The sequence below is a fragment of the Panthera pardus genome, unplaced genomic scaffold (genome assembly GCF_024362965.1).
Source record: "Panthera pardus isolate Hobbes unplaced genomic scaffold, ASM2436296v1 HiC_scaffold_23, whole genome shotgun sequence".
Taxonomy (NCBI): domain Eukaryota; kingdom Metazoa; phylum Chordata; class Mammalia; order Carnivora; family Felidae; genus Panthera; species Panthera pardus.
The window spans coordinates 1961638-1980472 of NW_026526799.1; the positions used below are offsets into that span (position 1 = coordinate 1961638).

Below are 18835 nucleotides of genomic sequence, written 5' to 3' on the forward strand. Positions count from 1 at the left end.
GGAGACGCTGGTGTGCAGGAGCGAGGGGTCTTGTGAGCGCCTCTCTCTGAGGAGGCCAGGCGGGGCTCCCTGTCCCCGGGGTCCTTCGCACAGCATTCGAGAAAGGGCCCGGGCTGCCGGGGCGGGGGCAGGGGCGGGGGCTCCTCCCGTGTTCCCCTGTGGTCCGGAAGGTGCGTGGGCTGCCCTGTCCCCTGCCCCTTCCTTCTCCCTTGGGGGCGGGGGGCGTTGGGCGCCGTGATTTCCGGATCGCTGACGCATAGCGAGAGGCAGAGAGGTGGCTTGAATCCGACCTTTGCTGCTCGTGGGAGGCCCGGCTGGGGGACAGGGGTGCGGTCCTGCGTTACAGGGCATGTCCTTGGGGCCAGACCTGCCAGGTTCAGACCTGACTGTGTCACCGCCTGCTGCCTCTGTAGCCCTCAGAGGACCCCCCCCACCCCGCCCTGCTCCAATGAGTCGGGGTCTGCCTTTGAGTCAGCTCCCCGGGGGGGTTCATGTGTGCACGGAGTTTGAGAAGCGCTGACTTTCCCTCCGGCTTCTACGTTCTCGCAGTTTGAGACGAGACCGCAAACCGTTGAATCTTTGGGAACTAGAAACGCCCTTTCTGGAGGAGGGAGCAGGCTTTGGGCTTTGCTACCTGCTGGCTGCGTGCCTCGGGCAAGTTGCGTGCTCTGTACCTCAGTTTCCCCATCCGTGTCGAGGGCTGACCGTGGCCCCCAGCTACAGAAGAGCAGATGGGTCGACGTGTGGCCGGGGCCTAAAGCGGTGCCCGGAGCCTCGCAAAAGCTACGCTGGCGTTTGCCGGGACTCTTGGTGTCATCGCTGCGGACGGGAGGCCGAAGGCCTGGGAAGATGAGCTCGCTCGGGGACACGGCGTCGTTTGCTGGGGCCACAGACGGGGCGGCTTCACTGTTCACGGTTCCGGGGGCTGTAGGTCAGCACGGTTGCTGTCCTCCGAGGCCGCTCTCTTTAGTGTGTCGACAGCCGTCTTCCTCCCGTGTCCGCACCTGCTCTCCCCTCCTTCCGTGTCTGTGATCCTAACACCCTCTTCTTACACGGACACCAGTCATGCCGACTCAGGACCCACCCTGGGGACCTCATTGTACCTTAATCCCCTCTTGAAAGGCTCCCTCTCCAAATGCGGTCGCGTTCCGAGGTCCGGAGGGGTAAGACGTCACCACAGGACTCTCGGGGGGGCACAGCTCAGCCCAGCTGAGACTCGTGAACACTGTGGGGCGTAAAAGAGGAAGTCAAAGCACCCACGAGAATCCAGGGGGTGGGGCTGGTTCCAGAGAACCCCCGCCCCGCCTCAGCAGGGACTAGAGTGGCCTGTCTACACGCGTGTCACTGTAAGGGAAGTGTCCAGACCCACGGGGCCCACGTCACCTATTTGCCCTGAACTCTGCGAAGCGAGGCCAAGAGGGAGCGCCGTGTTCTTCTGGACTCCGGGGCCGTCTCCTTACCTCCCTTTGTGCGGAAGACCCCGGCGCTCACGGTGGTAAGCCACCACCTTTAGAGCCAGCCTGTCCCGCTGACCCTCACGGAAATAACTCCTGCTCGTGGGTAGCAGGAGCCTGTTCGACAATCGGGAAGAGTAAGGCACAGAGAGGTTGAGTGGCTTGTCTGGGGCCACACAGCCGGTGGCAGGTTCTCAGACCCTTCTCCCTGGTTCTAGCACCTGTGCAACCGCGTGTCCTGATGCCCGGGGCTCGCACAACCGGGGAGGGGGGCGGGGCTGGCCGCGGGTCAGGCAGGCACAGGGCTAAGAGCTCGGGCCTGGCAGCGTCTCGATCCCACAGTGACCTTGGCATTTGGGATGCGTCATTTCAGGTTTTACAGACAAAAATTCAAAATTCAAAAAAAAAGGGAGCCCCAGGCGGTCAGATGCTTCCCCCGAGGTCAGCTGCGTGGCCGGGACTGAGGACTCCGGACCACGCTGTCCTGCTGGTTGCTGGGCCGAGCCTTGTCTGGGTTCGTGTGGGTTTGACAGGGGGAGATGGCTGAGCCTGGCAGGTCCCATCTCACCCCTGCCGCAGAGCTTCAAGTGACCCTCTCCCCCTCCTCCGGGCCCGCATCCGGTACTCTTGGAGAATTCCGGCCTGCGCAGCCCCACGGGGCGGTGGGTCTCTCGGCCCGTGGGGCCAGGCTGTTCTGGGGAGGGCTGAGCAACTGTCCGGGGGCTTCTCTGGACACTCGAACAACACTCTGCCCCCTGTCTCTGCAGGTGACAAGCGCTGGGCCCCGGGGCCGCTGCGGCCCAGGCCTCCCGGAGGAGGAGCCAAATCGCAGGCCGCCGGTGCGTGAGGCAGCGAGGCCAGGCGGACGGAGGCCACGTCTCTCGTTCCCGGTTAGGTGCCGCTTCTTCTCGACCCCGAGAGGCCTGGGCGGCGGCAGGATGGCAGAAACTCTCCTGTTCTGGAAAACGGAGTAGGATGTCGCCGGCTCGGGGCCATCGGGCAGCGGTCGGCCAGCTCTGGCCAGCGGCCTCCTGTGGAAACCCCCAGCGCCATCGGCCAACGCGCTCTCCCCGGGTCTTTGGCAGCTGGGAGCCGGGTTGAGACCGAGTCTGGCCAGCCGGAGAGGCCGAATCTCAGCTCTCGTCGCCAGAAAGCTTCTAGTGGCCCACGGAGAAAGCTGTCCCCCTTGATGAATTCCCCAGTGAGATCAGAGAAAGTCTGGGGCTTTGCTTCAACAGAATGCTTCTCGGGGTCTCTGTTCGTGGCCACTGCGGAGAGAGAAAGTGCAGAGGCCCCTTGGACCCCAGCAATGTGGGGTTCCCCTCTCCGGGCACGAAGTCTGTGCCTCCGGGGGTCAGACAGAGACACGGCACAGGTCTCCTTAATGTTGGGGAAAAGAGGTTTTGAGCGCGATTCCCCCCCCGCCCCCACCGCCAAGTGGAATTGTTTTCACGCCCATCCAGAAAGCGATTCTGTTTTGTTTCTTTGGTCTTTGAAATGAACTATGATGCGATCAGAAGACCTCAGAGCTACAGCTGGACGCAAACTTGCACTCTGCCCACGGGAAATCTGAGGCCACCGAAGGAGATGCTTTCCTGAGGGGCCCCTGGCAGTGGGCCAGAAGGGGTACCCGCACCCAGACTGCCTCCCATACCCGTCACAACCAGCCTTGGTGCCTGTCCCCTCCCTTCACCCGGCTGATGGCCCCAAAGTCCAGGCCCCTTCAGAGGAGCCCACGACGACCTGGGCCTTCTCGGCAACAGATGGCACGCTTCCTCTGGGTTTTCTAAACCGATGAAGAGTTGGAACGGGGCTGTGGCCGTCCCCTGAGGGCCATGCAGCCCTCCCGTCCCGGGGGCCCCCTCCTTTCTAGCGCAGACACTCCTCCTCTGGGACCATGGGAAAGGCGCCATTCCCAGATGCCGAGATGCGTCCCTCCAGCAGCCGGCTGAGGCACTAGAATGAGCCCGTTGTTCTCAAAGACCAGGCCTGGGCTGGGCTGGGAGGAAATCGCGGGCATTGAATCTCAGAGTATCGGTTTCTCCTCCCCCCACCTCAGCTCCCCACACGCCTGCGAGGGACGGCCAGGCAGAGGGCAGGGGGCTCCGCCTCGGACCCTCCTGCCTGCCCGACTCCCCGAGCTCTCCCAAAGCGCTTCACCTGGAGCCCACAGGCCAGGGTCGGTCAGACTTGTCCCTGAGCGAGTTCAAGGGGAGGAGCCTGTGTTGGGTGAGCGAGATTCGGGCCCCTCCGTCAGTGAGTGCCTGGGCACAGCCTCCGTCTCGCTCAGGACAGGACCTGGGGCCCCGGGCAGGGAAGCCGGCGCTGGTCGCCCCCCAGGCCCAGTGTGAGCCCTCGGTGTGGGCCGCATGGGGCCTGAGGACAAGCAAGCATCCTCTAACAGGTGTATTCTAGTCTGCAGGGGGAATCTGGCATCTTCTTTTTAAAGTTCCTATCTTGAGGCTTTTCTAGACAGAGTCCCATATTCACCGTCCGTATGAGTAAAAAGGAAAAAAATGAAGCAGCTTTAATGAAACGGAAGTTTAACAACATAGAAATTTAATTCTCTCTCCCATAAAAATAAACCCATGGCCTAGGGCTGTCGAGGCCTCCACAGGGGCAGGGCCTAGATGTTCCTCTGGATTTGCTTTGCCACCTTCCGCATGGCTGGCACTATGTAGCCGGAAGGTCCAGCCATCATATCCACCTTCCAGTTAGCAGGAAGGAAGGAGGGAGGCGGGAGGAAGGTCCTCTTATCTTCCCTCAAGGGCATTTCCTGGAATTCGCATACCGCGCTGGGGCTGTGTTGGCCATAACTCCATTCCAAGGCCACGACTAAATGTAAGATAGTCTGGAAGAGGTAGCCTTTAGACTAGCTGGCCATACGCCCAGGTCAAAGTCAGGGGTTTGTTTACCAGGTAAGGAGGGAACCGCCAGGGGACGATTGTCTCTGTCTGCCTCACCTTCCTTCGGGCAGGTACCATACAGAGGGTTTATAACGCACAGGCATCATAGTCAGGGTTTCAATATCACCAAGACTTGCTTTAGAAGCACGGACTGATAAAAAAAGGAGTGAAGCTTAGAAATCGGCCAGCCCACACCCTCATTTTCCAGGTTAGGAATCTGAGGCCCAGAGAGGTCAATCAAAAACACTGAGATCGCACAGCACGTTCATGGCATCTGATTCCCAGCTCACATTCCGTGGGGGTGGGGGTGGGGGGTATTTTTTGTTTTCTCTGCTTCTGAACTTAAGAAAAAAAAGCTTCATTCTGGAGGAGAGGGAGCTCGAGCTCTGAGGATGAAATTCCATCCATCACCGGGTCTCTGAGCTGCAGGACACGGGCGGGACAGTGACAGGGCTCGCGTGCCCTGGTCTCCCCGGCCCCGGGTCGGGGCGGCTGAGGCCTGTGCGCTGGCTGGGGCGCTGTGCTGTGTGTGCAGGTGGCCCCGTGTGTGTGTGTGTGTGTGTGTGTGTGTGTGTGTGTGTGTGCGCGCGCATCTGCCGCCTCTCTGACTCCGGCCCGCCCAGCTCCCGGGTCTCATTCGCTCGCTTCAGTTTCAGGGAGCGCGCGGCCAGGATGGGAGCCGCCAGCGGGCAGGACGGCACCTTCCGGGCGATGCTGACACTCAGCTGGCTCACCCTGGCCGCGTCCGCAGGTGAGTCGCCACAAAGCCGTGGGACTGCCGCGCGCCTCGGTGGGAGGCAGGCGGGGGGCGGGGTGGCTGGGCTCCGGCCCGTCCCTGCTGACCCGCCCCTTCCCAGGCGAGTCTCATCCCGGGCCCCGGTTTTGTCGTCCACACAATCAAGGGGCTGAATCGGCCCCAGGGGCTCCAAACCCAGCATCTGCGGGAGCCAAGGACGAGACGCGGAGCAGTGTGGGGGGCCGCGTGGGCACCGTGGCCGCCTGGGCCGTTCACACTCCTCGAGAGGGACCCCCGCGTCTCAGATCTGGCCAATCTGCTGTCACGCGTGAAGGCGGGAGCTCGCGGGTTGCTCAGAGAAGCCAGAAGCATAGATTTTTCCGTAAAATTCTTCGTGTCAAGCGTCGACGACTAATTCAAACTTGGCAAAGCACCTCGGGGGCCGGAGGAAGGCCACACCTCTGGGAGCCAGCTCGCCACCCCTCACCTGAGCTCTTCGTCCCCTTCTCCCTTCGCCATCCCAGGCTCGGGGAAGCTTCGGGCACCTTGCGCCGCTCTACGCAGGGTGGCTGCTCTGATCTCGATGTCACCTTGCTGTTTGGATGATTTTCTAAGAACCACCCGAAGCTCCAGGCCAGTTTGTAGGGCCGGCAGGAAGCAGCCACCGCATGAGCCGGACTCGGGGTCGAAGGAGGCAGAAGATGGGAGACAAGGTCGAGCCCGGGGCTGGCGGTCATAACGCCAACCGTCAGCCGCTCTGGTTTTTAAAATGCTGCTGTCGCTAATAGCCGGATGCTTTCCTACGAGAAGAATAAAGGAACTTAGGTTATGTTTTGTTTTCCTCGACCCGCGGAGGGAAGGAGGGCCTCTGTATCCATCACGAGCGACATTCCTTCCACGCGGCCCCTCGCGCAGCCTTTCAGACGTTTTCGCTCTCGACGAAACAGTTGTCAGCATTGCTGGAATATCGTTCCTTCCTTCTTCTGTCGTGTTCGCCCCTCATAAACACCAAGGGGCAGCAGCTCCAGGCCAGGAAGGGGGTTCCGGTTCGCTCGTAGGAGGGCCCGCCTCGGGGCCCTGGGGCGGCCCTACGGGGTGCTGTCCTCCCGCACCCTGGGTGTCTCCTCTCCTCCTCACTCTGGGTGTGGGTCTAAACCCCCGGACAGGCGGCCGTGCCTCTGGTTGCCCCTGGTCCACGCTTCTCCTTCTCCCTGACGTCTTGCTGTTCGTGCCCCGAGCGGGTGGGCCTTGCGTTCACGTCCCTCCACCCTCTACCCTCCTTCCTGCTCCCGCGGCCCCTCCCGGGGAGGGTGCTTGCTGCGGAGACAGTCCAGCCAAGGCGCCGACCGTTTCCAGCCACTGGTGAGCTCACACAGACGAAAACCCACCGAGACGGGCCGTCCCCGGGTGCAAGCATCCAGCTGTAAGGAAAGAGCCCGTCTGGTGACCGCCGAGCTTCTGCTGTGGGGCCGGAGCCGCGGGTGCCCTGGGACCTGCACTCCTCTGAGGGCCCGTGGGCTCAGGCTGACCACTTCCAGATCCAGACGTGACGTCTGGTGCCACTCATGTGCCTGGGGAGTAAAGGGGCCGTCGGGCTCGTCCTGGGAGATGCGGGAGGCGAGGCCCTGAGGCTGTGTCCCGTGCGGTCGAAGGGACTCCTCCTCAGCAAGCTCTTGGTGCCAGGCCTCCACCGCGTGGCTCGCCACGGGCCACACGTGTCCTCCGCGCGCTGCGGGGACGCCTCCTTGGAAACGGATACTCCGGGTCCGGAACTGGGTGGAGGGCAGCCCGGGGCCTCTGGCCTCTGCTGGAAGCCAGCCAGGCACGTGACCCAGTCAAAGACAAGCCCAGGCGTGAGCACTGACCCACGGGGGCTCTCGTCTGGGCCCCCGGGACCCTCGGCTGCTAAATGCTGAGGCAGAGCAGTGCCTGCTGGAGGCTCCGGAAAGTCCAGCAATGAGCAAGCGTCCTAGTGTTCAGTTTGTCACCACTGCTGGAGCCCGCGGGGGTTTCCAGCAGCCGGGAGAGGTGCTTTCCAAACAGCGTGGAATTCTGTGCTCGGCGGAGGAGATCCGGAGACTGGATTCGCGCTGACGATGGAGTGGATGGCGGGCGGAAGGGGGGTGCTGGCGGGCCGGGGCCGGGCGGGTGGGGACACGGCTCGGCCAGCCCGCATCGGGCTGCCTGGCAGAGGACAGAGGGCCGGTTACTGCCTTCAGATGCACAAAGAGGAGGAGGTGATGTGGGTTCGGGGGTCCGTATCCGGCACCCCCCTCCCAGCTCTCTGGGGACGCGTAAATGCGGGGCAGGCACTCTCATCCCAGAGATAACGGGACGGAAGTAGAGCGACACTTTGAACCGACGTGCTGGGGATCCTACTGAATCCCTCCGGGGGTCACGGCCCCCCGTCGTGGACTTCGTTCCCTGCACGCGCTTTGCTCAAGAGACACAACAGTCCTCCTCGAAGCCTGAGCCGGGAGCTCCCGTCCGTCCCTTCTGACCTCCTCCTGGCACCTGCACCCCGCCCTCCTGCCTCTCCAGCCCCCACATCCCCCAACCCTCGTACGTAGAGGAAGGCATCGGGGCTCTTTCTCGGACGCAAGCCCTTCTCGTTTGGTCTTCCTACCAGTTTCCTTCTGGATTTTTCCTCGCTGCGGGGAGATTCTTCCAGATGGCCAGGGGACTGCTCCCGGTGCTCCCGCTGGGGCGGGGGACACGCACCTCCCCAGCACCCCCCACGGGGCCCTCGTTCAGCTAAACATGCCGACCCCGAGGCCGCCACAGGCCACGCTCGGCGTCAGGTCCCTGAGGAGGGTGCAGGGTGGAAACACAGGCCGCCGTTGGCGCGGGCGTGAGGCGTGTGTTTCTCTTGCCCGGGGACGTCCTGGCTGCGTGCCACGTGGCTTTCCAGAAGCCACCCTGTGTGGTTCCCCAGGTGGCAGCTGGGGCCAGGTGTGGGAGCTGCCCTGGCTGGGGGCCTCGGGCCCGCAGAGCCGCTCTCTCTCTCTCTCTCTCTCTCTCTCTCTCTCTCTCTTTCTCAACTCTGCCAATAACATCTGTTCCACAGAACATACTAGTATGTAAACAACGTGTTGTTAAATATTGGCACCTTTTTTTCCAAATTGCTCTCTTTTAAAAAGGACCGTGGCGATTCGTCACGACAACTGCGTAGACTTGACTTGCTGGGTCCCCGCAGGAGACGTGCCGGGCTCCAGGAGTCACCGCGCCCAGGGGGGACCCTGCAGGGAGACGACTCCGCCAGGGAGAGAGAACAAATTATGCACAGTTCTGACCCATTTAGATGCCGCTCACTGATAAGGGGTCGCTTTTGTTCGAAGCAACGTTGCTTGGTGACCCGGTTTACGATATAACACCATCCCCTCTTGGGTTTCCAGGGGAGCAGAGCTAGAAAATTAACTAAAGTCAGAGTCTCGCGCGGAAAGGGAGGGGGCTTCCTTAACTCTCAGAGCGCCGCTTTCCAGAGGGAGGACTCTCTGGGATTGCAAGAACTCTGGGCAGATCGTTACCTAGCTTCGGGTCCGGGAATGTCTTAAAGAATCATCTGCCACGCCCTCCGTTTTGTAAACGGAGAGACTGACCCCGGAGAAAGGAAGTGACCTGTGGACAGATGGGACGGACTGTAGTAAAGACGTGGGGCCGGACCCCAGGGCTCCTGCGCCTACGCGGCTCGGGCCACGAGAGCCGTGAAGGTGGGGGAGGCTCCCGCGTGGCAGAGCCTTTGCTTGGTGAGGGGGGGTGGATGGAAGCAGTGACGCCCCTCTGTCCTTAGCAGTGGCGGCCGAGTGCCCCGACCAGAGCCCTGAGCTGCAGCCCTGGAGCCCTGGCCACGACCCGGGCCACCGCGTGCACATCGGCCGGGGCAGGACACTGCTGCTCACGTCTTCTGCCACGGTGAACTCCATCCACGTCTCAGAGGGAGGTAAGCCGGCCTCCCCCCGACCTCCCTCCCGGCCGCGGCCTCGGAGCCCAGCAGGCGGCCGGGGGTCCGGACGGACAGAATGACGGTCACGGGCCCCGGGTTCGGGTCAGAGCGTCTGGTGGGTCGTGACGCCATCCGCTCTGGGCGCTTAGGAGCAGCCCATCAGCGGTCCAAGTCTTGGCGAAGGAAGCGTAGAGGGAGGCTCTCGCTGGTGCTCGGAATGTGCCGGCCGGTCACGCCGCCAGACGGTCGCCCGTTGAGCACGGCGTGCACGGCGGCGGGTGCAAGCCGGCAGGCGGTGTCCCCGCATCGCAGGGTGAGAGGAGAGAGGAGAAGCCGGTAGTGAGCGCGGGAAGGGTAGGAGTCCCGGGACAGACCCGCCTTCTTGCCCGTCTGGCCGAGGCGGGGGCTTCGTGGGTCCGCCCGCGGCTCCCCGTACGGCCTCCCCGCTAACACGCGTCTTCGTCAACCCCACCCCTGCCCGCCTCCTCAGGAAAGCTGGTCATTAAGGACCAAGACGAGGCGATCGTCCTGCGTACCCGGCACATCCTGGTTGACAACGGAGGGGAGCTGCACGCGGGGAGCGCCCTCTGCCCTTACCAGGGCAACTTCAGCATCGTTCTGTACGGCAGGTGGGCGGTCAGCTTCCGCGGGTCGAATGCTCCTCTTGGATCTGACGGGAAGGAGGCCTTACAAAGGCGGGAGGGAGGCGGGATGGCGGGACGGGGACCATGGTCGCAGCCCGCCGGGCGGAACCACGAGCAACACAGACGTGGGCCGCTGGGGCGAGCTGGAGGCGGTGTTGTGTTTCTTGTGGGTCCACGCCGAGGGGACGCACGTCCCTGCCAGACTTCCGGCTGCCTTTCCATCACGTCGAGGCTCAGGGGGCCTCTGGGGGTGTTTATTCAACGGGTTAGGATGGACACGATAAAGCAAATTTGCACACGGTGCCGGCCTCTGGCTAACTGAGAGTTCTCAGAAGTGGTGGCCAGAAATACACAGAGGTCCGTGTGCACCGTGCAGGGCCTCTGACGTGGACCGGAGTGTAGCACAGTCAGGCCCGGAAAGAAGCAGCAACGTACAAACTCATGATAAGGGCTTTGGCTTGGCCTTTTGGCCTCATTTCCGTCTGGCTTAGGAAGATCTGGTCGGTGACGCCCTTGCTGCTGGCCTCCCAAGTCCCCGCGTGTGACCGGTTCTCCGGCGGTCAGGGAGGGAGCGGCGAGGTCCCCTCTGGGTTCCGCGTCCCGTGGAGTGTTGGCTGACTTTGGGCAGCTGTTTTCTCTCGCAGGGCCGACGAAGGCATCCAGCCGGACCCCTACTTTGGCCTCAAGTACATCGGGGTCGGCAGAGGAGGCGTCCTTGAGCTACACGGACAGAAGAAGCTCTCCTGGACGTTTCTGAACAAGACCCTTCACCCAGGCGGCATGCAGGAGGGGGGCTACTTTTTCGAAAGGAGCTGGGGTCACCGTGGAGTCATTGTGCATATCATCGACCCCAAATCGGCGACTGTCATCCACTCCGACCGGTAAGGTCTGCCTTCACGTGAACACACAGCCCTTCGTTCCACAGACGTTCACCGAGCCTGGGCCGTAGCCAGATGCTGGTCCAGGCGCTGAGATACGGCAGGGAGCCGGCCAGCCAGAAGCCCTCACCTCCAGGAGTTTCGTCCCTCCCTCCCCGGGCATTTGCCTACAGAAGAGAATTAGCGGGAACAGGCAGACGCACACGCACGTACACACGACATCATTCCAGATCGCGATCGTTGGTGATTAGGGAGAAAAGACACAGTGAAGAGGCAGAAAGTGACCGGGGAAGCCCACGTGGCATCAGCCAGGGAAGGCCAGCCTCAAGGAGCAACATTTGAGCGGAGAACTGCAGGGTGAACATGAGTCGGGGAGAGAGTGTTCGAGACGGCGGCAAGTGCAAAGGGCCAGTGGTGAGGGCGTCGTGATGGAAACCCGGAAGGGCCAGCAGAGAGGCAGGGGGGTGCAGAGCAATGGCACTGGGACACAGTAATGTCCGGGTTTGGGGCAGGGGCAGGTGCGGGACCTCGCGGGGCACCGTAAGGAGTCGGGTTTTATTCTAAGTGGGACGTGAAGCCCCTGGAGGGTTTTAAGAAGGGTCTGATCTGATGAAAAGAACGTTCTGGCTGCCGAGTAGAGAATGGATGGATGGTGGAGACAGAAGGAAAGAGAGCAGAGGTGGCCGGGAAGCTTCTGCCTGGCCTGAGGGGGGGCGCCGGCCGGGACTCGGGCAGAAGCTACGGCAGTGCAAATGGAAGCACTCGAGAGATGCCTAAGAGGCAGGGAGGGCAAGTCTCCGCTCCCTCCGCCCCACCCCTTCCCCGCTCGGGTGTGAGCAGAGGCTGTCCCAGGGCACTCGGAGGGGAGGACCCCCCAGGAAGGACTCGGCTGGGGCAGGCGGGCAGACCCCGAGCCGTCCTGCTGCTGCTGGATGCGGGGGGCGCGGGCTCCGCAAGAACCAGGGCGCGAGGAGCAGGGAGCCGGGAGCAGGGGTCACGGGGACACAGGGAGCAGGCCGCGGGGACACAGGGCACGTTGGGCAGGAATATGCGGCACGACCCCCCTTGCCCTGCGGTGAACACCAGTGACGTTCATTGGGCTTTGTGCAAAACGACGAGTTAACCGCGTTGACCGGCCATCTGTATCATCAACCCCCCGAGTAGGTTCTGTGATTATCCACGTCGTACAGAGGGAAACACTGAGGCCCCGTGGGCTCCGTGTGCTGCGTCACAAGGCCAGCGAGTGTCGGAGCCGGGATTCAAACCCGGATCTGCCCAGACCCTTGACCCTGGGCGACTTCCGCGGGTGCCCCGGGGCTGGGCGGTCCGTGGGAAGCCACCCTGGCAGCTGGGGTTCAGGTTCCCAAGACGGAACGGCTGCTCGGCCGAATCTCCTTTGGTTAAAGTATGTGTGTGTGTGGCTTCGAGAACCCGGCGGCCGGAGGTGTGTGAGTGAAGAGGGTCACCAACACGACACACGCCCGCACACACGAGCTACTAGCTGCCATCTGAGAAGGTTCCGGGAGGGAGAAGAATGTAGGTCAGCCCTTGACAGGCAGTAAGCGTGTAATCAGGCAGGGGGAGGTGAGGAAGGGCGTGTGAAGACGTGCGGTGTGGTTGTGGCACTGAGGTTGGCCCGGCTCGAAGCCAGGGGGGCGGGGGGCGCAGAATGAGCGTTACCGGCCCGGACCCGCCAGCTGCATAGACACTTGCTCTCCAGTCTGAGGGCTCAGGAGCACCTAGCCAGCCGGCCCCACCCCCGTGACCACCACCATTTTTCTTTCCCCAAATCTTGGTCTTCATGCCAGTTCGTTTTTTCTAGATCCGTTAAAAAAAAACACCTTTTTTTATGTTTTTATTTATTTTTGAGAGAGAGAGAGCATGGGCCGGGGAGGGGCAGAGAGAGAGGGAGACCCAGAATCCGAAACAGGCTCCAGGCTCCGAGCTGTCAGCGCAGAGCCCGACGCGGGGCTCGATCCCACGAACCGCGAGATCATGACCTGAGCCGAAGTCAGACGCTCAACCGACTGAGCCCCCAGGCGCCCCTAGATCCGCTTTAGAGCAGTTTCGCCTGTTAATTCCCAAGACGCATTCTCTGGGCATTTCTGTTGTCATTGCACCAAATCTTTAGAGTTCCATGGGGGTCGTTGCGAACTTGTGTCTTTTCCCCGTAAATGCGCACCCCTGGTGGTACAGACGTTTGTTTGAAGTCATACTTCGTGGGTATTTTCTGTGCGGGACCGGGTGACCTTTGTCAAGTTCGGGAAGATTGGCGTTTGCTGGCACAGAAGCAACTTTCTTGAAAGCTCACAGCCCGCGGGGGGCTCTGGACGGCGTGTGGGTGGTTCTAACACAACCGTGAGCTCGGACATCTCTTTGCAGGGGCTGCTGTCAGGACTGTTAACCCCCCACCTCCGACCTTTTTAGGTTTGACACCTACAGATCCAAGAAGGAGAGTGAACGCCTGGTCCAGTACTTGAACGCGGTGCCCGCGGGCAGGATCCTTTCGGTGGCAGTGAACGACGAGGGGTCCCGGAACCTGGATGATGCAGCCAGGAAGGCCATGACGAAGCTGGGCAGCAAACACTTCCTACACCTTGGATTCAGGTACCGCGGTCAGGGCCGTCGCCTCCGCCAGGACACCAGAGCCGCCCCGCGCCCCGCAGCTTACCTTAGCCTCTGTCCCTTCCCCACGGCACGCCACCCCCCCAGTGCCGGCCTGGGTTGTGGCGGGCAATCGCCCGTCTGCACCGGGCAAGTCTGGGCGCCTAGGTTTTCTTGCAAAAGCTTCTTCCCTTCTTAAAACGCAGCTTAAAACGCCTCTTCTTCCCTTCTTAAAACGCAGCGGTCTTTCCTTGCACGGGCTCGTCCATTTCATTCAGCCACTTACAAAATACGAGCTGGACGTCCGCATAGCTCGCTGCGCCTTCCCTTTCTTTGGCCAAGGGGTCATCGCGTGCCTCGGGGACTGGCAGACATCTGTGTAGAGACCGCATAAAGTGTCCCTGCCCGGCCGCGCACCCGGGGAGGAGGGCCCCTGGGTTGTGCTCCAACGTGGTCTGCTTTGTCTCGGGTTATAAGCTTCATGCCTGACGTTGGGGCACACGCATTGGCCCCGAGAGGAAGCCGTTTGCCCCACAGTAGCCACACCTTTTTATCACGTTGGATCCGACCTCAGCGCGGTGGGACGTTGGGGTTGAGGTTATGCATCCTGTGGCTGCTGGAAGATGGGGGGGGGCCCTCCCTTCAGCTCTGCAGATCCGGGAGCAGGATCGGGGACAGCAGAGCACTTCCCCCCACCCCCACCCCCAGCCCCGTTTTATGGGCTGGACAGAGATTCCCGGGCAAGGCAGGGGTGGGGGCTCGGGGGATGCTCCGGGCTCCGGGGTGATTCCCTGACAGCCCAGGGGCTGTTTCTTCTAGAAGGGCCTGGACAGGAGCTCAAGTAGTCCGAGATGATGAGCACACCTTGGTTTCTCGAGGTTCCTTTCTTAGCAGAAGCCGAGGGGGCTCCCATCCCCTTGTTAATAAGCCAGAAGGCCAGTTTCTTGATTTATCACGTGAGAGCTGTCCACCAGGGGACTGGGCTCTTAGGGCCTCGGCAGAAGAAGGTAACAGCTGAGGGCCCACCATCGGGCCTCTGATTTGGCCTGAATTTGCACCTCCTGGTAGGTGTGGCTGCAGGAAGTGACTCGTTCTTTGCACGGTTCCTGCGTCCGTACAGTGGGATACGTTGGGAGCCGTCTCAAAGGACCGTTGGGAGGGATTAGATGTGACAACAAGAGTGAGATATTTGCCATCGCTTCTGGCACAGAATAAGGATTCAAATAACGTGTCTCCTGATGAACAAAGCCACCGGAAGGGGGGATGCTTGGTCACGTTCTGCCACAGCCGATCCCCCGGGCCTAGGACACAGGCAGGCGGGATTCTGTTCTCCCCCCTCGTTTGCACAGACGCACTGTGAGGGGCAAACTCAAAACCTCTAAGAGCAGTAGAACTGGGACCTGGGGCTGCAGTTATCGTGCAGATGCCGGCCCGAGGCTCTGGGCCTGACGAAGTGTGCTGAGCTCTCGCGGGAAGGCAGGCGTGGAGAGGGAAGTGGCAGGGACGCGTGAGCGAGAGGCTGGGCCGAGCTGCAGGTGAGGGTGAGGACAAGCAGATTCCCCACGAGAGACTGCAGGTGCAGAGGCGGGGGGCGGGGGGAGCGCACAGGCGGCAGAAGAGGGTTAGGGCGGGAGGGGACAGAGGGGAGGCTGAGGAGGTGGGCAGGGGACGAGCTTTCGCGCTGTGCCAAGGAGTGTGGATTTCACCTAAAGGGCAACGGGGAGCCACTGAAGGATCTCAAGCAAGAGAGTGACCCAGTCAAATCCCCGGCGTGAATGAAGGCTCCCTGCCCGAAATGAAAGCTCAAAACAAAAATAAGAAAAGCTCTCGAGTGCCGTAATCTATCGGCATCTCAGGCTGTAGCAGGCATCGGGGCGGGAGGGAGACAGAAATGGGTAAGAAAACCTTCCTGCCTTACAGCACGCTTCGGGGGAGGAAATCTCTTCCTCCTCCGTCCCCCATGGGGAGTGAGACGCGTCTCCTCCTTCCCCGAAGCCAGTGCGGCTCCCGGGGCAGCTGGGGCACAGGCCCTCCGGGGTCTCCCTCGTGCTGACCTCCTGGGCAGCCTGGAAAGAACCTTTCTCCCTTGGAACCTGTGTCCTTGTTTTCCCAATGGAACCGGAGCGCTTGCTTCAGGACCTAACTGAGCCTGGCGGGTGGCATGTGGGTCCGCGGGCTTGTTTGTTTGTGATTCATACCTGGGCTCCTGCCAGATCGGGGTTGACGACGCTCGGGGCGAGCCCAACAGCGGGCGAGCCAGGTGGCGAGGAAGCCCAGCGCTGGCAGAGAACGGCCCCTGTTCTCCGGAGCCGGGAAGCCCCGCCAGGGGGCTGATTGCCCCCGAACGGCGGGGAGGGCTGCCCGCTGGTGGCAGTCTGTCTGGGCTGTGCCTCCGCTACAGGTTGAGACGTGCGAAGAACTTGACTTTTGCTTGTTGGTTTTTGCAGACACCCTTGGAGTTTCCTAACTGTGAAAGGAAATCCCTCTTCTTCCGTCGAAGACCACATTGAATATCACGGTAATAAATAGTTGGCAAGAGGCCGTATCCCCGCCGGCGTCCCCCTGAACATGGGGCCCTTTCCGAACCCCCCTCTTCCCTCCGAGCATCGCGGAGCCCCCTTCAACACCCATCGTCCCGAACGTGTCACGCCAAAGCGGCAAAAGCCGATCACGGAGATAATATTTAACATATTTGCAAAGAGGTGGTCGCTGACTTAATTCGAAACGAGTGACCTGGGACAGGCGGGAGCTGGGACAATCCAGCAGAGATAGTCTTTGGAGCTAAAAAGAGTCTATGGATGGGCCTTTACCACCCGGGGGGGGGGCTCCTCTGCCCGGAGAAGTCTGCAGAAGGCACTGTTCTAATCTTAGACGGGAATTCACGTGAGAAATTACGAGCCTCCGAGATACAGATTTGCCGGAACACTGGAATCAAGCTTTTATTTGTTTTTTTTTTTTATTTAAAAAAAAAAAAATTTTTTTAAATGTTTATTTATTTTTGAGACAGAGAGAGACAGAGCATGAGCAGGGGAGGGGCAGAGAGAAAGGGAGACACAGAATCTGAAACAGGCTCCAGGCTCCGAGCCATCAGCACAGAGCCATCAGCACAGAGCCATCAGCACAGAGCCCAACGCGGGGCTCGAACTCACAAACTGTGAGATCATGACCTGAGCCTAAGTCGGACGCTTAACCGACTGAGCCACCCAGGCGCCCCAAGCTTTTATCTGTTTTAATGCTTATTTACTTGTGAGCGAGAGCTCACGCGCAAAACAGGCTCAGCGCTGGCAGCAGAGAGCCTAACGCGGGGCTCGAGCTCACGAACCGCGAGGTCATCCCCTGGAGATGAAAACCCTGGGCCGACTGAGCCACCCAGGCGCCCCTCCAAAAGTCGACTCTTAAAACAGAATCATGAGAAGGGACAGTAGACATAATCTGCGGTCTGCTTCCCAAGTAGAAACATTGGCCTGAAACTTTTTTTTTTTTTTTTTAAAGAAATAGCTCAGGATCCGTGGGCGTAGGGGGCTTTCTCTGCCTCGGAATCACAGCGCTCAGAATCCAGGGGGGGGGTCTGGTCTCTCCCGCAGGGCACCGCGGCTCCGCTGCTGCCCGGGTGTTCAAAGTATTCCGGACGGAGCACGGCGAGCATTTCAACGTTTCTTCATCCAGCGAGTGGGTTCAAGGTGAGGACTTTGGGGCCCCCAGGACAAAACCCAACAGTGGCCAGGACTTCCTGTCTTGGCAAAGCAAGCGTGCTTCTCTTGCGGCCGCAAGGCCACCGGATGGCCGTAAATTAAATTTGCAACGGACGGAAAGCTGTCACTAATGAATCGGTCCAGGGCGGCCGGTAGCCCAGAGGGACGCCCTCCCTCTTGAATTCTCTCTGTGCCAAGCGGTAGCACTGGACGGGAGACAGCCGGGGCGGGACAGGGGTGCAGAGAGCACCCCTCGGTGCCCCAGGTAGTGGGCTGATGACAGAGCCCGTCTTCGTCCTCGGGGCGCCTGGGGCCACGCCGAGCGGGACGTGCCCTGGCCGGCCCTTCCTGCCCGACCCTGCCCTTTGCTTTCTGTCTAGACGTGGAATGGACGGGGTGGTTCGACCACAACAAAGTGCCGCAGACTAAAGGCGGGGAGAAAATTTCAGACCTCCGGGCGGCTCACCCGGGAAAAATCTGCAACCGCCCCATCGATATACAGGTACCGAGCTCAAAATGATGGGACGGTTTTGAAGAGGAGCCTGCAGCTGACAGACTTTCTTGCCATTTGAGTTGGGGGCGGGGGGGGATCCTCAGGGCTGTCCCAGGACACTGGTAAGCCAGAGAGCCCTGTTCCCGTTAGAGAGGCTCCTGTCTGCTTCGGGCCGGCTGGCCGGGGAGCTCCCACGCGAGCACCCCGGATTCTCTCCTGGATTCTAGTCTCCCCTTCCCTTGCCTCCTCCTGAGCCTGCGCCCGCAGCCGTGGCTGAGAGCGCCCGGCGTGGGGCTGGGGCCTCTCCTTCAGTCTTCCCGCAGAGTTGACCTCCTTTGGGCCCTGGGGTGCACAGGATCCAGTGGGATTTGGGGTGCAGGCTGAACCCAGCCCGGGTGGAGAGCACACCCACCGCCCTGGGCTCCACTGAGCTGAATACAAGCCCGCGATGGGAGAACGGACAGCGTTTGCTCAGCAGTTTCGCTTGGAGTTCCTCCACCCCGAGGGGACCCTGAGCTGCTCCTTCCCCACGGCAGGTGCCCGTCAAGTGACGTAGGGCCGCCGTTTCCTCCCAGGCAACAGTGCACATGATCGTCGTTCCCCCGCGCGATCATTCTGTCGATTTAATGCAACGATACGTGAAGTGCCCGTAAATTGTATTATTTCACAATTATTTTATTTCATTATCGTGGTAATACTGTTAATTATTTTACAATCGCTAATTACCGGCCTTAGCTTTTTGCAAGGAGCAGGCAAGTCTGCGACTCCTGCTTCTGTGGGGGAGCTGGACGCCCCCCCCCCCACCCCGCCCCCCAAGATCATGGGCGTGAGTATGTCACTGGCAGGAAAGGGCTGAGTTAAATGACGCCTGAGCTCACTGCTACGTGGCTCTTTGAAGCCAAGGAGGACAGATACCTGCTGTGTTCAAACTAGTGTTTCCTGAAAAGCCCCCCCCCCCTCCCCCGCCACCCTATTATTAAGTAGGCTGACTATACTTCGCCTCCCCTGTTTCCCCAGCCCTGGTCCCTTTGGTCTCTGTGCCAAAGAGGACAACGGCTGTGGCCTTGCTCTAAATTGCCTGCCCCTGATGACGGCCACAGTCCTGATGCAGACACACCCGGGCTCCGGGACGAGCCCCAGCTGGCAGGGATCACGACCTCCTCTGAGCCCGCTCCCTGAACCCTCCACCTGGCCTTGAAGCCGCCCGCCCGTCCGTGCCCATCCCCGAGACCCCACTGTGTGCCAAGCCCTGGGCCGGGAGGCGGGCAGAGCCCGGCTCCTTGCCCTCCCCGGAGCCCGGGGTCCAGCGGGAGGAGACGGTCGCAGGGCGGCTCGCCCGAGGGCAGCAGCGGGAGGTGGGGGGCAGCACGGGCTCGGTGTGGGTTCGAATTTCGGCTCTGCTGCGCGCTGGCTTGGCTCGCCCCGGGGAGGTCACACAGCCTCTCTGGGTGTCTGCCTTGGTGCCCGTAAAGCCAGAGCCCTCCT

At 61.3% G+C, this 18835-nt stretch overlaps 1 protein-coding gene across 1 annotated transcript in view; it reads left to right on the forward strand.

Annotated features, from left to right (window-relative positions):
* Window positions 1–18835, forward strand: part of CEMIP (cell migration inducing hyaluronidase 1) — a 128522-nt gene that overhangs the window by 71286 nt on the left and 38401 nt on the right. Inside the window, 8 exon segments of the mRNA XM_053888611.1 lie at window positions 5017–5111; window positions 8890–9036; window positions 9530–9668; window positions 10328–10564; window positions 12989–13168; window positions 15613–15683; window positions 16750–16845; window positions 17238–17359. Of these exon segments, the coding sequence (XP_053744586.1) occupies window positions 5033–5111; window positions 8890–9036; window positions 9530–9668; window positions 10328–10564; window positions 12989–13168; window positions 15613–15683; window positions 16750–16845; window positions 17238–17359 (1071 nt within the window). The 5' untranslated portion in view covers window positions 5017–5032.